Source organism: Bombina bombina, chromosome 5 (genome assembly GCF_027579735.1).
Source record: "Bombina bombina isolate aBomBom1 chromosome 5, aBomBom1.pri, whole genome shotgun sequence".
In the NCBI taxonomy this organism is placed as follows: Eukaryota; Metazoa; Chordata; class Amphibia; order Anura; family Bombinatoridae; genus Bombina; species Bombina bombina.
Genome location: NC_069503.1, coordinates 1114533228 through 1114555343, shown reverse-complemented (window position 1 = coordinate 1114555343; position 22116 = coordinate 1114533228). Strand labels below are relative to the sequence as shown.

At 40.3% G+C, this 22116-nt stretch overlaps 1 protein-coding gene across 3 annotated transcripts in view; it reads left to right on the top strand.

Annotated features, from left to right (window-relative positions):
• TSNARE1 (t-SNARE domain containing 1) overlaps positions 1-22116 on the top strand; it is a 1244582-nt gene that overhangs the window by 830485 nt on the left and 391981 nt on the right. For all 3 annotated transcript variants that reach the window (XM_053715403.1, XM_053715402.1, XM_053715404.1), the window contains one exon: positions 18710-18800. In XM_053715403.1, the coding sequence (XP_053571378.1) occupies positions 18710-18800 (91 nt within the window). The remainder of the gene's footprint in view (positions 1-18709; positions 18801-22116) is intronic.

Genomic DNA, 22116 nt, shown 5'->3' with positions numbered 1-22116 from the left:
GATTTTATCAAAGCGTGGGTTTTCAGATTCTGTAATAGATACTCTTATTCAGGCTAGAAAGCCTGTAACTAGAAAAAATTACCATAAGATATGGAAAAAATATATCTATTGGTGTGAATCTAAAGGATTCCCATGGAACAAGATAAAAATTCCTAGGATTTTATCCTTTCTACAAGAGGGTTTGGAGAAGGGATTATCTGCAAGTTCTCTGAAGGGACAGATTTCTGCGTTATCTGTTTTACTTCACAAAAGGCTGGCAGCTGTGCCAGACGTTCAGGCGTTTGTTCAGGCTCTGGTTAGAATCAAGCCTGTTTACAGACCTTTGACTCCTCCCTGGAGTCTCAATCTAGTTCTTTCAGTTCTTCAAGGGGTTCCGTTTGAACCCTTACATTCCGTAGATATTAAGTTATTATCTTGGAAAGTTTTGTTTTTGGTTGCAATTTCTTCTGCTAGAAGAGTTTCAGAGTTATCTGCTCTGCAGTGTTCTCCGCCCTATCTGGTGTTCCATGCAGATAAGGTGGTTTTGCGTACTAAGCCTGGTTTTCTTCCGAAAGTTGTTTCCAACAAGAATATTAACCAGGAGATAGTTGTACCTTCTTTGTGCCCGAATCCAGTTTCAAAGAAGGAACGTTTGTTACACAATTTGGACGTAGTCCGTGCTCTAAAATTCTATTTAGAGGCCACTAAAGATTTCAGACAAACTTCTTCTTTGTTTGTTGTTTATTCTGGTAAAAGGAGAGGTCAAAAAGCAACTTCTACCTCTCTTTCTTTTTGGCTTAAAAGCATTATCCGTTTGGCTTATGAGACTGCCGGACGGCAGCCTCCTGAAAGAATCACAGCTCACTCCACTAGGGCTGTGGCTTCCACATGGGCCTTCAAGAACGAGGCTTCTGTTGACCAGATATGTAAGGCAGCGACTTGGTCTTCACTGCACACTTTTGCCAAATTTTACAAATTTGATACTTTTGCTTCTTCAGAGGCTATTTTTGGGAGAAAGGTTTTGCAAGCCGTGGTGCCTTCCATTTAGGTGACCTGATTTGCTCCCTCCCTTCATCCGTGTCCTAAAGCTTTGGTATTGGTTCCCACAAGTAAGGATGACGCCGTGGACCGGACACACCTATGTTGGAGAAAACAGAATTTATGTTTACCTGATAAATTACTTTCTCCAACGGTGTGTCCGGTCCACGGCCCGCCCTGGTTTTTTTAATCAGGTCTGATAATTTATTTTCTCTAACTACAGTCACCACGGTATCATATGGTTTCTCCTATGCATATTTCCTCCTGTACGTCGGTCGAATGACTGGGGTAGGCGGAGCCTAGGAGGGATCATATGACCAGCTTTGCTGGGCTCTTTGCCATTTCCTGTTGGGGAAGAGAATATCCCACAAGTAAGGATGACGCCGTGGACCGGACACACCGTTGGAGAAAGTAATTTATCAGGTAAGCATAAATTCTGTTTTCTCAGTGCTGAAACATATGTTTAAAAAAAATCTAAGGCATTTTAGAATATTCTTATTTAGATGTAACAGAGAACAAGACAATCATGCAATGCACATCAATGTTACTGTATGTTTTTAAAGGGAGAAAGGATTACTTTGATTTGCCTTTGGTGGCAGAAGTGTCATCTGTGGGCCTAAAAGAAAAATATATAACTTGGTGCCCAGTAAAATGTTTGACACCCCTAACATAAGAGTTGATAGAATTGCAGGTGACACAGCTGCTCCATTCTCTATTGTTATGTCTGATAGGGTGACTGGAGCCAAGAGCAGTTAAGAGGATAGTTAAAGGGACAGTCTAGACCCAATACTTATTCATAATTACTTATTGTTACACACCAGACAAGCATCTTGCAATGGGTTCCACAACTATAAGTGTTGAAGAAGTACATGAAACTTTTTAATAATCATTTGCTAGCAACAGAAAATGGCCACCAAGCCAATCAGCAAGTGAGAGTAGGAAAACCTATTTAAGAGTAGATTGTGATTGGAGAAACTTAATACTGTATACCAAAATATACACACAATAGGTGGCCCGGAGCTTAGTGGGCATTTTCAGCTCCTAACAAGCAATGATTATTTAAATGTTTTATGTACTTCTTACAAGTTTATAGATGCAGGGCCAGCTGCAGGATGCTTCTCTGGTAAGTAACAATAAGTAATCAAATTTATTTATTGGGTCTAGACTGCCCTTTTAAGTTGTTGCTACAAATGTAAACCCTGGGTTTAAAGGGACATGAAATTCATAATTAAGATAGAGCCTGCCGGGTTTGAACAACTTTGCAATTTAATTATTTTATAAAGTTTACTTTATCTTATTATCCTTTGTTATGCACATGTCATAAGCACTATATGGCACCAGTCTTAACAGTATTTATACATTATTGACTAGAGGGCAGCAGTATTTGTAACAATGTTATAGATTGTTGCAAACACTACTGCCAAATAGTGCTCGAGACACTTTCATAATCCTTTGCCTACTTAGGTATGCTCTTCAATGAAGGATATCAAAAGAACACATTTTGAAAGTTGCTTAGAATCACACATTCTCTCTGAATTTGAAAGTTAAGAAGAAGCATTTACACTTATTATTCCTGAACCTGAAAGCTCACAGACGTAGCAACTTTATTGCTGTATGATTAGGTAATCAGTGTTCTCCATAGAAAATGTTGCAAGCTGGGTGGCATTATAATGTAGATGTGTGGGCAGCCGGCTGGCATTATGAAGTAGAAATGAGGGCAGTCGGGTGGCATTATAAAGTAGAAGTGGGGGCAGTCGGGTGGCAATTATAAAGTAGAAGTGAGGGGCAGTGTCATATTTTCTATTATATGATTTTCTGCTATCCAAAGCACAATTTAATTGCATAATTTAACATAAATGTATTTAATGATGATTTGTGGAATAAAAATTTAAATTTTCTCTTGTTAAGTGTATCCAGTCCACGGATCATCCATTACTTATGGGATATTAACTCCTCCCCAACAGGAAGTGCAAGAGGATTCACCCAGCAGAGCTGCTATATAGCTCCTCCCCTAACTGCCATTACCAGTCATTCTCTTGCACCCAACGAATAGATAGGATGTGTGAGAGGACTGTGGTGATTATACTTAGTTTCATACCTTCAATCAAAAGTTTGTTATTTTATAATAGCACCGGAGTGTGTTATTCCTTCTCTGGTAGAATTTGAAGAAGAATCTACCTGAGTTTTTCTATGATTTTAGCCGGAGTAGTTAAGATCATATTGTTGTTTCTCGGCCATCTGAGGAGAGGTAAACTTCAGATCAAGGGACAGCGGGCAGATTAATCTGCAAAGAGGTATGTAGCAGCTTATTATTTTCTGACAATGGAATTGATGAGAAAATTCTGCCATACCGATATAATGTAAACTCAGCCTTAAATGCAGTAGCAGCAACTGGTATCAGGCTGTCATGTATGTATATTTTACACTTCAGTATTCTGGGGAATGACACTTCACTGGAATTATACTGTATGCATAAAACTTTAGCCTAATTTGCAGGGACTAGCAACAGGCTTTTTAATAACACTCAATTTATTAATGTTAAACGTTTTTTGCTGGCATGTAAAATTGTTTAATTTTCTGAGGTACTGGGTGAAAAAATGTTTTGGGCACTATTTTTTTTTCCACTTGGCAGTCGTTTTATTTAATTTATGACAGTTTACTGATCTCTCTCACTGTTATGTGTGAGGGGAGGGGCCTTTTTTGGCGCTTTTGCTACGCATCAAAAAATTCAGTCAGAAGTTTATTGTCTTCCCTGCATGATCCGGTTCATCTCTACAGAACTCAGGGGTCTTCAAAACTTGTTTTGAGGGAGGTAATCACTCACAGCAGAGCTGTGAGATTGTAGTTGACTGTGATAAAAAAACGTTTATTTCTGTATTTTTTTTTTTTTTTTTTTCTGCTATCAGGGTTAGTTATCCTTTGCTAATGGGAGCAATCCTTTGCTTAAATTGTGTTTTTTACAAAGATTTGATGCTATAACTTTATCTGTGCTATATGTGCTAAAGCCAAAGTGGAGCCCAATAGAAATTTATGTACTAACTGTATTGATGCTACTTTAAATAAAAGTCAATCAGTACAAGATCTTTTATTAATGGGAGTGATCCATCCGGTTCCGCGGTCGGAACAAGGACAAGGGTTTTACTCAAATCTGTTTGTGGTTCCCAAAAAAGAGGGAACTTTCAGGCCAATCTTGGATTTAAAGATCCTAAACAAATTCCTAAGAGTTCCATCGTTCAAAATGGAAACTATTCGGACAATTTTACCCATGATCCAAAAGGGTCAGTACATGACCACAGTGGATTTAAAGGATGCTTACCTTCACATACCGATTCACAAAGATCATTACCGGTATCTAAGGTTTGCCTTTCTAGACAGGCATTACCAGTTTGTAGCTCTTCCATTCGGATTGGCTACGGCTCCGAGAATCTTCACAAAGGTTCTGGGTGCTCTTCTGGCGGTACTAAGACCGCAAGGAATTGCGGTAGCTCCGTACCTAGACGACATTCTGATACAAGCTTCAAGCTTTCAAACTGCCAAGTCTCATACATAGTTAGTACTGGCATTTCTAAGGTTGCATGGATGGAAGGTGAACGAAAAGAAGAGTTCTCTCTTTCCACTCACAAGAGTTCCCTTCTTGGGGACTCTTATAGATTCTGTAGAAATGAAGATTTACCTGACAGAAGACAGGTTAACAAAGCTTCAAAATGCATGCCGTGTCCTTCATTCCATTCAACACCCGTCAGTAGCTCAATGCATGGAGGTGATCGGCTTAATGGTAGCAGCAATGGACATAGTACCCTTTGCACGCCTACATCTCAGACCGCTGCAATTGTGCATGCTAAGTCAGTGGAATGGGGATTACTCAGACTTGTCCCCTACTCTGAATCTGGATCAAGAGACCAGAAATTCTCTTCTATGGTGGCTTTCTCGGCCACATCTGTCCAGGGGGATGCCATTCAGCAGGCCGGACTGGACAATTGTAACAACAGACGCCAGCCTACTAGGTTGGGGCGCTGTCTGGAATTCTCTGAAGGCTCAGGGACAATGGAATCAGGAGGAGAGTCTCCTACCAATAAACATTCTGGAATTGAGAGCAGTTCTCAATGCCCTTCTGGCTTGGCCCCAGTTAACAACTCGGGGGTTCATCAGGTTTCAGTCGGACAACATCACAACTGTAGCTTACATCAACCATCAGGGAGGGACAAGAAGCTCCCTAGCAATGATGGAAGTATCAAAGATAATTCACTGGGCAGAGTCTCACTCTTGCCACCTGTCAGCAATCCACATCCCGGGAGTGGAGAACTGGGAGGCGGATTTCTTAAGTCGTCAGACTTTTCATCCGGGGGAGTGGGAACTTCATCCGGAGGTCTTTGCCCAAATACTTCGACGTTGGGGCAAACCAGAGATAGATCTCATTGCGTCTCGACAGAACGCCAAGCTTCCTCGTTACGGGTCCAGATCCAGGGATCCGGGAGCGGTTCTGATAGATGCTTTGACAGCACCTTGGACCTTCGGGATGGCTTATGTGTTTCCACCCTTCCCGATGCTTCCTCGATTGATTGCCAGAATCAAACAGGAGAGAGCATGAGTGATTCTAATAGCGCCTGCATGGCCACGCAGGACTTGGTATGCAGATCTAGTGGACATGTCATCCTGTCCACCTTGGTCGCTACCTCTGAAACAGGACCTTCTGATCCAGGGTCCCTTCAAACATCAAAATCTAATTTCTCTGAAGCTGACTGCTTGGAAATTGAACGCTTGATTTTATCAAAACGTGGTTTTTCTGAGTCAGTTATTGATACCTTAATACAGGCTAGGAAGCCTGTTACCAGAAAGATTTACCATAAGATATGGCGCAAATACTTATATTGGTGCGAATCCAAGAGTTACTCATGGAGTAAGGTTAGGATTCCGAGGATATTGTCTTTTCTACAAGAAGGTTTAGAAAAGGGTTTATCCGCTAGTTCCTTAAAGGGACAGATTTCAGCTCTGTCCATTCTTTTACACAAACGTCTGTCAGAAGTTCCGGACGTTCAAGCTTTTTGTCAGGCTTTAGCTAGGATCAAGCCTGTGTTTAAAACTGTTGCTCCACCATGGAGTTTGAACTTAGTTCTTAATGTTTTACAGGGGGTTCCGTTTGAACCCCTTCATTCCATTGATATCAAGTTGTTATCTTGGAAAGTTCTGTTTTTAATGGCGATTTCCTCGGCTCGAAGAGTCTCTGAGTTATCTGCCTTACATTGTGATTCTCCTTATCTGATTTTTCATTCAGACAAGGTAGTTCTGCGTACAAAACCTGGGTTCCTACCTAAGGTGGTCACTAACAGGAATATCAATCAAGAGATTGTGGTTCCATCTTTGTGTCCTAATCCTTCTTCGAAAAAGGAACGTCTGCTACACAATCTAGATGTAGTCCGTGCCCTGAAATTTTATCTACAGGCAACTAAGGATTTTCGACAAACGTCTTCCCTGTTTGTCGTTTATTCTGGTCAGAGGAGAGGTCAAAAAGCTTCGGCTACCTCTCTCTCCTTTTGGCTTTGTAGCATAATACGGTTAGCCTATGAGACTGCTGGACAGCAGCCTCCTGAAAGAATTACAGCACATTCTACTAGAGCTGTGGCTTCCACTTGGGCCTTTAAGAATGAGGCTTCTGTTGAACAGATTTGCAAGGCTGCAACTTGGTCTTCTCTTCATACTTTTTCCAAATTTTACAAATTTGACACTTTTGCTTCTTCGGAGGCTGTTTTTGGGAGAAAGGTTCTTCAGGCAGTGGTTCCTTCCGTATAAAGAGCCTGCCTGTCCCTCCCGTCATCCGTGTACTTTAGCTTTGGTATTGGTATCCCATAAGTAATGGATGATCCGTGGACTGGATACACTTAACAAGAGAAAACATAATTTATGCTTACCTGATAAATTTATTTCTCTTGTAGTGTATCCAGTCCACGGCCCGCCCTGTCACTTTAAGGCAGGTAATTTTTCCATTAAACTACAGTCACCACTGCACCCTATGGTTTTCCTTTCTCTGCATGTTTTCGGTCGAATGACTGGTAATGGCAGTTAGGGGAGGAGCTATATAGCAGCTCTGCTGGGTGAATCCTCTTGCACTTCCTGTTGGGGAGGAGTTAATATCCCATAAGTAATGGATGATCCGTGGACTGGATACACTACAAGAGAAATAAATTTATCAGGTAAGCATAAATTATGTTTTTTTAATAATAGCAAATTTTTGGTTAATATTGGTTAAAATTTTAGGCGGGTGGTGCACCTACTAAAAAAGATCCAAGAGAGAACACTGGGTAATGTTTGTAATAGTCAGTTGTGTGTGTGTGTGTATTGTCTTATTATACATTTATTTTTATATATTGCGTTTTTCTTTCATGTAATTGGCAAGAGTCCATGAGCTAGTGACATATGGGATATACAATCCTACCAGGAGGGGCAAAGTTTCCCAAACCTCAAAATGTCTATAAATACTCCCCTCACCACACCCACAATTCAGTTTTACAAACTTTGCCTCCTATGGAGGTGATGAAGTAAGTTTGTGCTAAGATTTCTATGTTGATATGCACTTCTCAGCATTTTTGAAGCCCAATTCCTCTGAGTACAGTGAATGTCAGAGGGATGTGACGGGAGTATCACCTATTGAATGCAATGGTTTTCCTCACAGGAGATCTATTTCATAGGTTCTCTGTTATCGGTCGTATAGATTCATCTCCTACCTCCCTTTTCAGATCGACGATATACTCTCATATTCCATTACCTCTACTGATTTCAGAACTGGTTTGGCTATCGGCTATATGTGGATGGGTGTCTTTTGGTAAGTATGTTTTCATTACTTAAGACACTCTCAGCTATGGTTTGTATTTATATAAAGTTCTAAATATATGTACTGTACATAGATTTGCCATGATTTAGGTTTTCAGTATATTTCCTTTTTGCAGACTGTCAGTTTTATATCTGGGAAATGCTTTTTTATGAAAAATTATTTCTTACTTGGGGTATAGTCTCTTTTGCAAATTGACTGTCTTTTAAATTTGCGGGCAGAATTAGGCTCGCGAGGGTGTAAAATGCCAAAGTTTATTGCATCATTCTTGGTGCAAGATCGGTTTAGTTGACGCAAATTCGTAATTTCCGGCGTCTTAGTTGACGCTGAGTCCTTCACAAGGTTGCGTCATCTATGACACGAGTGTTGTTTTCGTATGTTTTTTGGCGCCAAAAAATATTTTTCTGTTTGTTGTGCGTCATACTTGGCGCTAAATATTTTCATTATTTTAGACCCCATTTCTATTTGCCTCTTGCCTTTTTCTATGTCAGAGGGATATGCTGTTTTTTCCCATTCCTGAAACTGCCATATAAGGAAATAGATAATTTTGCTTTATATGCTGGTTTTTCTCTTACATTTGCAAGATGTCTCAATCTGATTCTGTCTCAGAATTCACTGTTGGATCCCAGCTGCCTGATAACAGTTCTACCAAAGCTAAGTGCATTTGTTGTAAACTTGTGGAGATTATACCTCCAGCTGTGGTTTGTAATAGTTGTCATGATAAACTTTTACATGCAGACAATGTATCCATCATTAGTAGTTAATTACCTGTTGCTGTTCCCTCAACATCTAATGCACAAGATATACCTGTAAATTTAAAAGAATTTATTTCTGATTCTATTCAGAAGGCTTTGTCTGCCATCACGCCTTCTAATAAACATAAAAGGTCTTTTAAAACTTTTAATAGAGTTGATGAAATTTCAAATGACCGGCAACATACTGATTTATCCTTCACTGATGAGGATCTATCTGATTCAGAAGATCCTGCCTCATATATTGACACTGACAAATCCTCTTATTTATTTAAAATGGAGTATATTCGTTCTTTATTAAAAAAAAGTGTTGATTGCGTTGGATATGGAGGAAACTAGTCCTCTTGATATTAAAACTAATAAATGTTTAAATTCTGTTTATAAACCTCCTGTGGTTATTCCAGAGGTTTTTCCAGTTCCTGATGCTATTTCTGATATGTTTTTTTTAGAATGGAATAGGCCTGGTACTTCTTTTATTCCTTCTTCAAGGTTTAAAAAAATGTATCATTTGCCAGCAGTTAGATTGGAGTTTTGGGAAAAGATCCCGAAAATTGATGGGGCTATCTCTACTCTTGCTAAACGTACTACTATTCTTACGGAAGATAGTACTTTTTTAAAAGATCCTTTAGATAGGAAACTTGAATCTTATCTAAGGAAGGCTTATTTATATTCAGGACATCTTCTTAGGTCTGCAATTTCTTTGGCTGATGTTGCAGCTGCTTCAACTTTTTGGTTGGAAACTTTAGCGCAACAATTATCAGATCATGATTTGTCTAGCATTGTTAAGTTGATTCAACATGCTAATAATTTCATTTGTGATGCCATTTTTGATATCATCAAAATTGACGTTAGATATGTCTTTAGCTAGAAGAGCTTTGTGGCTCAAATCTTGGAATGCTGATATGACTTCTAAGTCCAGATTGCTTTCTCTTTCTTTCCAAGGTAATAAATTATTTGGTTCTCAGTTGGATTCAATAATTTCAACTGTCACTGGGGGGAAAGGAGTTTTTTTGCCTCAGGATAGAAAACCTAAAGGTAAATCTAAAGCTTCTAACCGTTTCTGTTCCTTTCAACATAATAAGGAACATTCTAATCCTTCCCCAAAGGAATCTGTTTCTAATTGGAAGCCTTCCTCAAATTGGAATAAATCCAAGCCATTTAAGAGATCAAAGCCAGCCCCCAAGTCCGCATGAAGGTGCGGCCCTCATTCCAGCTCAGCTGGTAGGGGGCAGATTAAAATTTTTCAAAGATGTTTGGATCAATTCGATCCAAAATATTGTCGCTCAGGGGTACAAAATAGGATTCAGAGTAAGACCACCTGTAGCTACGATTACGGCTTCATTGCCGAAACATGTCAGCAGACAGTCCCTAGAGTGAAGCTATCTCCACTCACTACTAAGCTTGAGATTCCTGTATCCCTGGAAGGAAAAAGATTTTTATTTGCAATAAAGAAAATTCGAATTCACTACTGGCTGTTGTGCACCTCATTTGAACTTATCTATTTCAATTTTGTGGAACCGAGGTAGCACCAGTTCCAGTGCATTTCATCTGCACATCAATCACAGCTTACCGATCTTGGTCCTGGTAATTGCTGAGGATCACATAACATCACCTGGGAGAAAGAGGTTCCGTGAACCGGAAGTGGGTCCAGTGACGTCACACGCCATTGGAGAGGAATCACGCAGAGGAGACCGGAGAGGTCAAAGAGGGCGTCAAGTGCCGGACAGGCTCCGTGTGCACCTGGTTTGCGCACAGAGGGTCGTCGTTGGCTTCTGCTTTCCTGATAGCCTGGCAGGGTGACACTGGACTTTTCAAGACCAAGAGAGGTGAGAGATTGATATCATAACTACATACGGCGTTGGGGCAATTTGTTAACCGTTGTTCAGCTCCTCAGACATTTCACAGCAGTACTTGTCTGTTTTTTTTTTTTTTGCCTAAGTCACCAGTCCCCTCAGGTGCCAACACACATTGACTGTTTCTCTTGTTAAGTGTATTCAGTCCACGGATCATCCATTACTTATGGGATATATTCCCTTCCCAACAGGAAGTTGCAAGAGGATCACCCAAAGCAGAACTGCTATATAGCTCCTCCCCTCACATGTCATATCCAGTCATTCTCTTGCAACTCTCAATATAGTAGGAAGGTGTGAGAGGAGTGTGGAGTTTTTATACTTAATTATTTCTTCAATCAAAAGTTTGTTATTTTAAATGGCACCGGAGTGTGCTGTTTTTTCTCTCAGGCAGTATTTAGAAGAAGAATCTGCCTGCGTTTTCTATGATCTTAGCAGAAGTAACTAAGATCCACTGGCTGTTCTCGCACATTCTGAGGAGTGGGGTAACTTCAGAAAGGGAATAGCATGCGGGGTCCCCTGCAGATGAGGTATGTGCAGTAGAATATTTTTCTAAGGAATGGAATTGACTAAGAAAATACTGCTGATACCGATGTAATGTAAGTACAGCGTTAAATGCAGTAGTAGCGACTGGTATCAGGCTGATGAATGTATGTGCAGTAAGTAATTTTCTAAGGAATGGAATTTGACTAAGAAAATACTGTTAATACTGAAGTAATGTATGAGCCTTAACTGCAGTAGAAGCGACTGGTAGCAGGCATATTAATAACACTACCTAACTTTTAAAATGTATGTTTAAAACGTTTACTGGCATGTTATTCGTTTTTGTGAGGTACTTTGGTGATAAATCTTTTGGGGCATGATTTTTTTCCACATGGCTGATGTATATTTCTGTATAGAAACGGTTAACTGAGGTTTCCCACTGTTGTAATATGAGTGGGAGGGGCCTATTTTAGCGCTTTTTGCGCAGTTAAAATTCAGTCACAGTCTTCCTGCTTCTTCCTCCTTGATCCAGGACGTCTCTAGAGAGCTCAGGGGTCTTTAAAATTCATTTTGAGGGAGGTAATCACTCACAGCAGACCTGTGACAGTGTGTTTGACTGTGATAAAAACGTTAATTGTTAAATTGATTATCCGTTTTGTGTATTAAGGGGTTAATCATCCATTTGCTAGTGGGTGCAATGCTTTGCTAACTTAATACATTTACTGTGAAAATTTGGTTGCTATAACTGATTTGGTTCATTGTTATTTCAACTGTGACAATTTTTTGTGCTTCTTAAAGGCGCAGTAGCGTTTTTTATATTGCTTGTAAACTTATTTGAAAGGCTTTTCCAAGCTTGCTAGTCTCATTACTAGTCTGTTTAAACATGTCTGACACAGATGAATCTGTTTGTTCACTATGTTTGAAGGCCAATGTGGAGCCCCATAGAAATATGTGTACTAAGTGTATTGATGTCACTTTGAATAAAAGTCAATCTTTATCTGTAAAGAAATTATCACCAGACAACGAGGGGGAAGTTATGCCGACTAACTCTCCTCACGTGTCAGTACCTTCGCCTCCCGCTCAGGAGGCGCTTGATATTGTTGCGCCAAGTACATCAGAGAGGCCGATACAAATCACTTTGCAAGACATGGCTGCTGTTATGACAGAGGTATTATCTAAATTGCCAGAATTTAGAGGCAAGCGCGATAGCTCTGGGTTAAGGACAGTGCGCGCTGATGATGTGAGAGCCATGTCCGATACTGCGTCACAATTTGCAGAACATGAGGACGGAGAGCTTCATTCTGTGGGTGACGGATCTGATCCAGGAAGACCGGATTCAGAGATTTCTAATTTTAAATTTAAGCTTGAGAACCTCCGTGTATTGCTAGGGGAGGTATTAGCGGCTCTGAATGATTGTAACACGGTTGTAATTCCAGAGAAAGTATGTAGGCTGGATAGATACTATGCGGTACCGGTGTGTACTGATGTTTTTCCTATACCTAAAAGGCTTACAGAGATTATTAGCAAGGAGTGGGATAGACCCGGTGTGCCCTTTTCCCCTCCTCCGGTATTTAGGAAAATGTTTCCAATAGACGCCACCACATGAGACTCATGGCAGACGGTCCCTAAGGTGGAGGGAGCAGTTTCTACTTTAAAACGTAAAGTAAACGTACCACTATCCCGGTGGAGGATAGTTGTGCTTTTTCGGATCCAATGGATAAAAAATTAGGTTACCTTAAGAAAATGTTTGTTCAACAAGGTTTTATCTTACAGCCCCTTGCATGCATTGCGCCTGTCACTGCTGCTGCGGCATTCTGGTTTGAGTCTCTGGAAGAGGCCATTCGCACAGCTCCATTGGATGAGATTATGGACAAGCTTAAAGCACTTAAGCTAGCTAATGCATTTGTTTCTGATGCCGTTGTACATTTAACCAAACTAACGGCTAAGAACTCCGGATTCGCCATCCAGGCGCGCAGAGCGCTATGGCTTAAATCCTGGTCAGCTGACGTGACTTCTAAATCTAAATTGCTTAATATTCCTTTCAAGGGGCAGACCTTATTAGGGCCCGGCTTGAAAGAAATTATTGCTGACATTACTGGAGGTAAGGGTCATACTCTTCCTCAGGACAGGGCCAAATCAAAGGCCAAACAGTCTAATTTTCGTGCCTTTCGTAACTTCAAGGCAGGAGCAGCATCAACTTCCTCCGCTCCAAAACCGGAAGGAACTGTTGCTCGTTACAGACAGGGCTGGAAAGCTAACCAGTCCTGGAACAAGGGCAAGCAGGCCAGAAAACCTACTTCTGCCCCTAAGACAGCATGAAGAGAGGGCCCCCTATCCGGAAACGGATCTAGTGGGGGGCAGACTTTCTCTCTTCGCCCAGGCTTGGGCAAGAGATGTCCAGGATCCCTGGGCGTTGGAGATCATATCTCAGGGATATCTTCTGGACCTCAAAGCTTCTCCTCCACAACGGAGATTTCATCTTTCAAGGTTATCAGCAAACCAAATAAAGAAAGAGGCATTTCTACGCTGTGTACAAGACCTCTTAGTAATGGGGGTGATCCACCCAGTTCCGCGGACGGAACAAGGGCAAGGTTTTTACTCAAATCTGTTTGTGGTTCCCAAGAAAGAGGGAACCTTCAGACCAATCTTGGACCTAAAAATCTTAAACAAATTCCTAAGAGTTCCATCATTCAAAATGGAAACTATTCGAACCATCCTACCCATGATCCAAGAGGGTCAATACATGACCACAGTAGACTTAAAGGATGCCTACCTTCATATACCGATTCACAAAGATCATTATCGGTACCTAAGATTTGCCTTTCTAGACAGGCATTACCAGTTTGTAGCTCTTCCCTTCGGGTTAGCTACGGCCCCGAGAATTTTTACAAAGGTTCTGGGCTCACTTCTAGCGGTGCTAAGACCGCGAGGCATAGCGGTGGCTCCGTACCTAGACGACATTCTGATACAGGCATCAAGTTTTCAAATTGCCAAGTCTCATACAGAGATAGTTCTGGCATTTCTGAGGTCGCATGGGTGGAAGGTGAACGTGGAAAAGAGTTCTCTATTACCACTCACAAGAGTTCCCTTCCTGGGGACTCTTATAGATTCTATAGAGATGAAGATTTACCTGACGGAGTCCAGGTTATCAAAGCTTCTGAATGCTTGCCGTGTCCTTCATTCCATTCCACACCCGTCAGTAGCTCAGTGCATGGAAGTAATCGGCTTAATGGTAGCGGCAATGGACATAGTACCATTTGCGCGCCTGCATCTCAGACCTCTGCAATTATGCATGCTAAGTCAGTGGAATGGGGATTACTCAGATTTGTCCCCTCTTCTAAATCTGGATCAGGAGACCAGAGATTCTCTTCTCTGGTGGCTTTCTCGGGTCCATCTGTCCAAGGGGATGACCTTTCGCAGGCCAGATTGGACGATTGTAACAACAGATGCCAGCCTTCTAGGTTGGGGCGCAGTCTGGAACTCCCTGAAGGCTCAGGGATTATGGACTCAGGAGGAGAAACTCCTCCCAATAAATATTCCGGAATTGAGAGCAATATTCAATTCTCTTCTAGCTTGGCCTCAGTTAGCAACACTGAGGTTCATCAGATTTCAGGCGGACAACATCACGACTGTGGCTTACATCAACCATCAAGGGGGAACCAGGAGTTCCCTAGCGATGTTGGAAGTCTCAAAGATAATTCGCTGGGCAGAGTTTCACTCTTGCCATCCGTCAGCGATCTACATCCCAGGCGTGGAGAACTGGGAGGCGGACTTTCTAAGTCGCCAGACTTTTCATCCGGGGGAGTGGGAACTTCATCCGGAGGTCTTCGCTCAACTGATTCATCGTTGGGGCAAACCAGAACTGGATCTCATGGCGTCTCGCCAGAACGCCAAGCTTCCTTGTTACGGATCCAGGTCCAGGGACCCGGGAGCGGCGCTGATAGATTCTCTGGCAGCCCCTTGGGTTTTCAACATGGCTTATGTGTTTCCACCATTTCCGCTGCTACCTCGACTGATTGCCAAGATCAAACAGGAGAGAGCATCGGTGATTCTGATAGCGCCTGCGTGGCCACGCAGGAGCTGGTATGCAGACCTAGTGGACATGTCGTCCTGTCCACCATGGTCTCTGCCTCTGAGGCAGGACCTTCTAATACAAGGTCCTTTCAACCATCCAAATCTAATTTCTCTGAGGCTGACTGCATGGAGATTGAACGCTTGATCCTATCAAAGCGTGGCTTCTCGGAGTCAGTTATTGATACCTTAATACAGGCACGGAAGCCTGTTACCAGAAAATTTTACCATAAGATATGGCATAAATATTTATATTGGTGCGAATCCAAGAGTTCCTCATGGAGTAAGGTTAGGATTCCTAGGATATTGTCCTTTCTACAAGAGGGTTTAGAAAAGGGCTTATCTGCTAGTTCGTTAATGGGACAGATTTCTGCTCTGTCTATTCTTTTACACAAACGTCTGGCAGAAGTTCCAGACGTCCAGGCTTTTTGTCAGGCTTTGGCTAGGATTAAGCCTGTGTTTAAGACTGTTGCTCCTCCGTGGAGCTTAAACTTGGTTCTTAAAGTTCTTCAAGGGGTTCCGTTTGAACCCCTTCATTCCATTGATATTAAGCTTTTATCTTGGAAAGTTCTGTTTTTGATGGCTGTTCCCTCGGCTCGAAGAGTCTCTGAGTTATCTGCCTTACATTGTGATTCTCCTTATCTGATTTTTAATTCAGACAAGGTAGTTCTGCGTACTAAACCTGGGTTTTTACCTAAGGTAGTTTCTAACAGGAATATCAATCAGGAGATTGTTGTTCCATCATTATGTCCTAATCCTTCTTCAAAGAAGGAACGACTTTTGCATAATCTGGACGTAGTCCGTGCCCTGAAGTTCTATTTACAGGCAACTAAAGATTTTCGTCAAACTTCTTCCCTGTTTGTCGTGTACTCTGGACAGATGAGAGGTCAAAAAGCTTCGGCAACCTCTCTCTCCTTTTGGCTTCGTAGCATAATACGTTTAGCCTATGAGACTGCTGGACAGCAGCCCCCTGAAAGAATTACAGCTCATTCCACTAGAGCTGTGGCTTCCACCTGGGCCTTTAAGAATGAGGCCTCTGTTGAACAGATTTGCAAGGCTGCAACTTGGTCTTCGCTTCACACTTTTTCAAAATTTTACAAATTTGACACTTTTGCTTCTTCGGAGGCTGTTTTTGGGAGAAAGGTTCTACAGGCAGTGGTTCCTTCCGTTTAAGTTCCTGCCTTGTCCCTCCCATCATCCGTGTGCTTTAGCTTTGGTATTGGTATCCCATAAGTAATGGATGATCCGTGGACTGAATACACTTAACAAGAGAAAACATAATTTATGCTTACCTGATAAATTTATTTCTCTTGTAGTGTATTCAGTCCACGGCCCGCCCTGTCTTTTTTAAGGCAGATCTAAATTTTAATTAAAACTCCAGTCACCACTGCTCCCTATGGTTTCTCCTTTCTTGTCTTGTTTCGGTCGAATGACTGGATATGACATGTGAGGGGAGGAGCTATATAGCAGCTCTGCTTTGGGTGATCCTCTTGCAACTTCCTGTTGGGAAGGGAATATATCCCATAAGTAATTGATGATCCGTGGACTGAATACACTACAAGAGAAATAAATTTATCAGGTAAACATAAATTATGTTTTTTGGGACTCACAGTCCTCAAGCTATTAAAGAAGTATCTTGGATACTTGTTTGGGCAGAATCCAGCTCCTATCTAATTTCTGCGGTTCATATCCCAGGTATAGACAATTGGGAAGCGGATTATCTCAGTCGTCAGACTTTACATCCAGAAGAATGGTCTCTCCATCCAGATGTGTTTTCTCAAATTGTTCAGATGTGGGGGCTTCCAGAAATAGATCTGATGACTTCTCATCTACACATAAAACTTCCCAGGTACCTCTCCAGGTCCAGGAATCCTTAGGCGGAAGCAGTGGATGCGTTGACACTTCCTTGGTGTTATCAACCTGCTTATATTTTTCCACCTCTAGATCTTCTTCCAAAATCATCATGGAGCAATCATTTGTGCTACTGGTGGCTCCAGCATGGCCTCACAGGTTTTGGTATGCAGATCTTGTTCGATGTCCAGTTGCCAACCTTGGCCACTTCCATTAAGGCCAGACCTTCTATCTCAAGGTCCGTTTTTCCATCAGGATCTCAAATCAGTAAATTTCAAGGTATGGAAATTGAACGCTTAGTGCTTAGTTGTATAGGTTTCTCTTACTCAGTGATTAATACTATGTTGCAGGCTCGTAAATCTGTTTCTAGAAAGATTTATTATAGAGTTTGGATGACATACATTTCATGGTGTTCTTCTCATAAATTATCTTGGCATTCTTTTAGAATTCCTAGAATTTTCCAGTTCCTTCAGAATGGTTTGGATAAAGGTTTGTCTGCAAGTTCCTTGAAAGGACAAATCTCTGCGCTCTCGGTTTTATTCCACAGGAAAATTGCTAAACTTCCTGATATTCATTGTTTTGTACAGGCTTTGGTTTGTATCAAGCCTGTCATTAAATCAGTCTCTCCTCCTTGGAGTCTTAATTTGGTTTTGAAGGTTTTACAGGCTCCTACATTTGAACCTATGCTTTCTTTGGACATTAAACTACTTTCCTGGAAAGTGTTGTTCCTTTTGGCCATCTCTTCTGCTAGAAGAGTTTCTGAATTATCCACTCTCTCTTGTGAATCTCATTTTCTGATTTTTCATCAGGATAAGGCAGTTTTGCGGACTTTGTTTAAATTATTACCTAATGTTGTGAATTCTAACAACATTAATAGAGAAATTGTTGTCCCTTCTTTGTGTCCTATTTCTAAGAATTCTTTGGAGAGATCTTTACATTCTTTGGATGTGTTGAGAGCTCTGAAATATTATATTGAAGCCACTAAAGTTCTCAGGAGTCTAGTCTATTTTTTATCTTTTTTGTTTCCAGGAAAGGTCAGAAGGCTTCTGTCGTTTCTTTGGCATCGTGGTTAAAGCTTTTGATTCATCAAGCTTATTTTGAGTCGGGTAAAGCCCCACCTCAGAGAATTACAGCCCATTCTACTAGATCAGTTTCCATTTCTTGGACTTTTAAGAATGAAGCTTCAGTTGATCAGATTTGCAAAGTAGCAACTTGATCTTCTTTGCATACATTTACTAAATTCTACCATTATGATGTGTTTGCTTCTTCGGAAGCAGTTTTTGGTAGAAAAGTTCTTCAGGCAGCTGTTTCAGTTTGATTCTTCTGCTTATGATTTTTTTTAGAATAAACTTATATTTGGGTTGTGGATTTATTTTTTTCAGCGACATGGCTGTTTTTATTTTGTCTGACTCTTGCGTGGAGTGCCACATCTTGGGTATTTGCTATCCCATACGTTACTAGCTCATGGATCTTGCCAATTACATGAAAGAAAACATAATTTATGTAAGAACTTACCTGATAAATTAATTTCTTTCATATTGGCAAGAGTCCATGAAACCCACCCTTTTTTATGGTGGTTATGATTTTTTTGTATAACGCACGATTATTTCCAAATTCCTTAGTTGATGCTTTTTACTCCATTCTTTATCACCCCACTACTTGGCTATTCTTTAAACTGAATTGTGGGTGTGGTGAGGGGGGGGTGTATTTATAGGCATTTTGAGGTTTGGGAAACTTTGCCCCTCCTGGTAGGAATGTATATCCCATACGTCACTAGGTCATGGACTCTTGCTAATATGAAATAAATTAATTTATCAGGTAAGTTGTTACATAAATTATGTTTTTTTTTTCCTTTCTTGCAGCCACTTCTTGCAACAAGAGACCAATAATACCATAACTTCAAGTACCAAATCAATTCGCCAGGTTTCTGAGCTTGTACGGGGATCATCTCGCGTAAGTTTTTTCTTATTAATCAAATATCAGCACCATGTCCTGTAAAAGGGACATAAACCTTAACTTGTTCTTTCATGATTCAGATAGAGAATACAGTTTTACGTAGACCCTTATGGTGGCATTTGTTTTCCTTGAGATTTTGTTAGATACAAGATCCTTATGGATGTGGAGCGCCACCATACCTGTCTACACATTTTGCAAGTGTTTTCCGGTCGGCAACATTCACTCACAAGGAAGTTATTTGCTTTATATTGATATCTACTATATTGTCTTTCTAGCAGAATACAATTTTAAGCCATATTCCAATTTAGTTCTATTATTTAATTTACTTTATTATTTAGGTGTCCTTTGTTGAAGAAACAACAATGTACACGGTGAGCCAATAACATGAGGCATCTATGTGCAGCCACCAATCAGCAGCTACTGAGCATTTTAAGATCTGCTTTTCCACAAATGATTTCTAGACAATGAAGCAGATTAGATAATAGAAGTGCAGTTGAAAGTAGTTTAAAATTGCATGCTCTTTGTGAATCATGAAAAAAAAAAGGGTTTCATGTCCCTTTTAATTCTTACATTAATTTATTGCGGTACAGTGAATATAATGAGCATATTCATGTTCTATACATAGCTTTGTAACCTACAATTACACAGCAAACATACTAAATATAGGAGGTCCAGAAAATAATATGAACATGTATCCCGCTGGATTGGCAATATCTTTAATTGGAATTACTATATTGAGTTTGGGCTTTTTTTACTTGGCGACTTGTAAGTAGTTTTTATGTGCCCTTTTTAGGTCAACACATGACGTTTAAGTGACAATACCTCAGGGACAAGCTGCATTTTCACTTAGTTTGCTCAATATTTGTCATAGCTACATTTGATGCAGTTGTTTCTTGGAGTGTAACTTTTACTCTGACATCTGTGGGTTCACATTTCCCTAGATACACGTAGCTTTTTTTTTTCTGGTATATTAAAGGAAAAAAAGAATTGCAAACAGTGGTAGGCTGACCCTGTGGCTATTACTTAATAATATGATGGTTTTGGGTTCCCAAGAGCTGTGGGGAGCAATTACAAATAGATATATAAATAATAATACAAAAATATCCTGAGGGAATGTATTTTTCCCTTCTTGCCTTATATCCCAGTTTTAAAAACGAGACAAGTGCTCGGAATAGAGATGACCTACAGGCTTATTTCTTGCTTCACCTGAAACTACTTGTAAAATTACATGCCGGTCTCACCAGCGTAATGGTACCGCATGTAAACATACCATATGTACTGAGTGCATCATTATTCTCCCCATTGTTTAGAGTAAGGATGTGTATAATATAAATGTAATAGTGGATTGAGCCATGTTGTGTGATGCTTTCTCATGGTGATAGAACATTAAATATACAGTTTTTTTATGGTTCGATTAGAAGGGATATTTTTAAAATATGCAGAGAATCTGTGTATACAACTAGTAATTTATTTTTCAATTTTAAATAGTTGTTTCTTCTAATCTTTATTATGGTCAGTACTCCCAGACTTACCTGCCTAGTGCCTCTCACCACCTTTGTCTCTTTTTACATAGACCTCCACTTGTTTATATGTTTAGATTAATTACGTTTCTGCAGTGTTACTGTAGCCTTTCCCTTTTTTCAGTTAAAGCCGTATATCACTGCGTTGTGTTTTATATATATTTATATATATATATATATATATATATATATATATATATATATATATATATATATATATATATATATATATATATATATATATATATACACACACACAATGTTCAAGAGAGAGCACTCACACCTCAATTTCAGCTGCCAGGGTGCCAACGGTTAAATTTATGAACAGAAGGAGGCACTCACTGGTCTTTTAATAAGTGAATTTAATCTCTAAATCGTGACGCTTTGGGGACGTCTGAGGAAGGGGAGTGTCCCCCCGAAAGTCATGATTTAGTGATTAAATTCAATTATTAAAGGGACAGTCAAGTCCAAAAAAAACCATTAATGATTCAGATAGGGCATGCAATTTTTAACAACTTTCCAATTTTCCTTTTATCCCCAATTTTGCTTTGTTCTCTTGGTATTCTTAGTTGAAAGCTAAACCTAGGAGGTTCATATGCTAATTTCTTAGACCTTGAAGGCCGCCTCTAATCTAAATGCATTTTGATAGTTTTTCACCACTAGAGGGCATTAGTTCACGTGTTTCATATAGATAACATTGAGCTCATGCTCATGAATTTACCATGGAGACAGCTCTGATTGGCTAAAATGGAAGTCTATCAAAAGAACTGAAATAAGGGGGCAGTCTGCTGAGGCTTAGACACATGGTTATTACAGAGGTAAAACGTGTATAACTGTTAGTTATGCAAAACTGGGGAATTGGTAATTAAGGTATTTTCTATCTTTTAAAACAACAAACATTCTGGTGTTGACTGTCCCTTTAAAAGACCAGTGAGTGCCTCCTTCTGTTCACACACACACACACATATATATATATATATATATATATATATATATATATATATATATATATATATATATATATATATATATATATATATATATATATACACATACAGTGGGGAAAAAAGTATTTAGTCAGCCACCAATTGTGCAAGTTCTCCCACTTAAGAAGATGAGAGAGGCCTGTAATTTTCATCATAGGTATACCTCAACTATGAGAGACAAAATGTGGAAACAAATCCAGACAATCACATTGTCTGATTTGGAAATAATTTATTTGCATATTATGGTGGAAAATAAGTATTTGGTCACCTACAAACAAGCAAGATTTCTGGCTCTCACAGACCTGTATCTTCTTCTTTAAGAGGCTCCTCTGTCCTCCACTCATTACCTGTATTAATGGCACCTGTTTGAACTTGTTATCAGTATAAAAGACACCTGTCCACAACCTCAAACAGTCACACTCCAAACTCCACTATGGTGAAGATCAAAGAGCTGTCGACCAGAAACAAAATTGTAGACCTGCACCAGGCTGGGAAGACTGAATCTGCAATAGGCAAGCAGCTTGGTGTGAAGAAATCAACTGTGGGAACAATAATTAGAAAATGGAAGACATACAAGACCACTGATAATCTCCCTCGATCTGGGGCTCCACGCAAGATCTCATCCTGTGGGGTCAAAATCATCACAAGAACGGTGAGCAAACATCCCAGAACCACACGGGGGGACCTAGTAAATGACCTGCAGAGAGCTGTACCAACGTAACAAAGGCTACCATCAGTAACACACTACGCTGTCAGGGACTCAGATCCTGCAGTGCCAGACGTGTCCCCCTGCTTAAGCCAGTACAT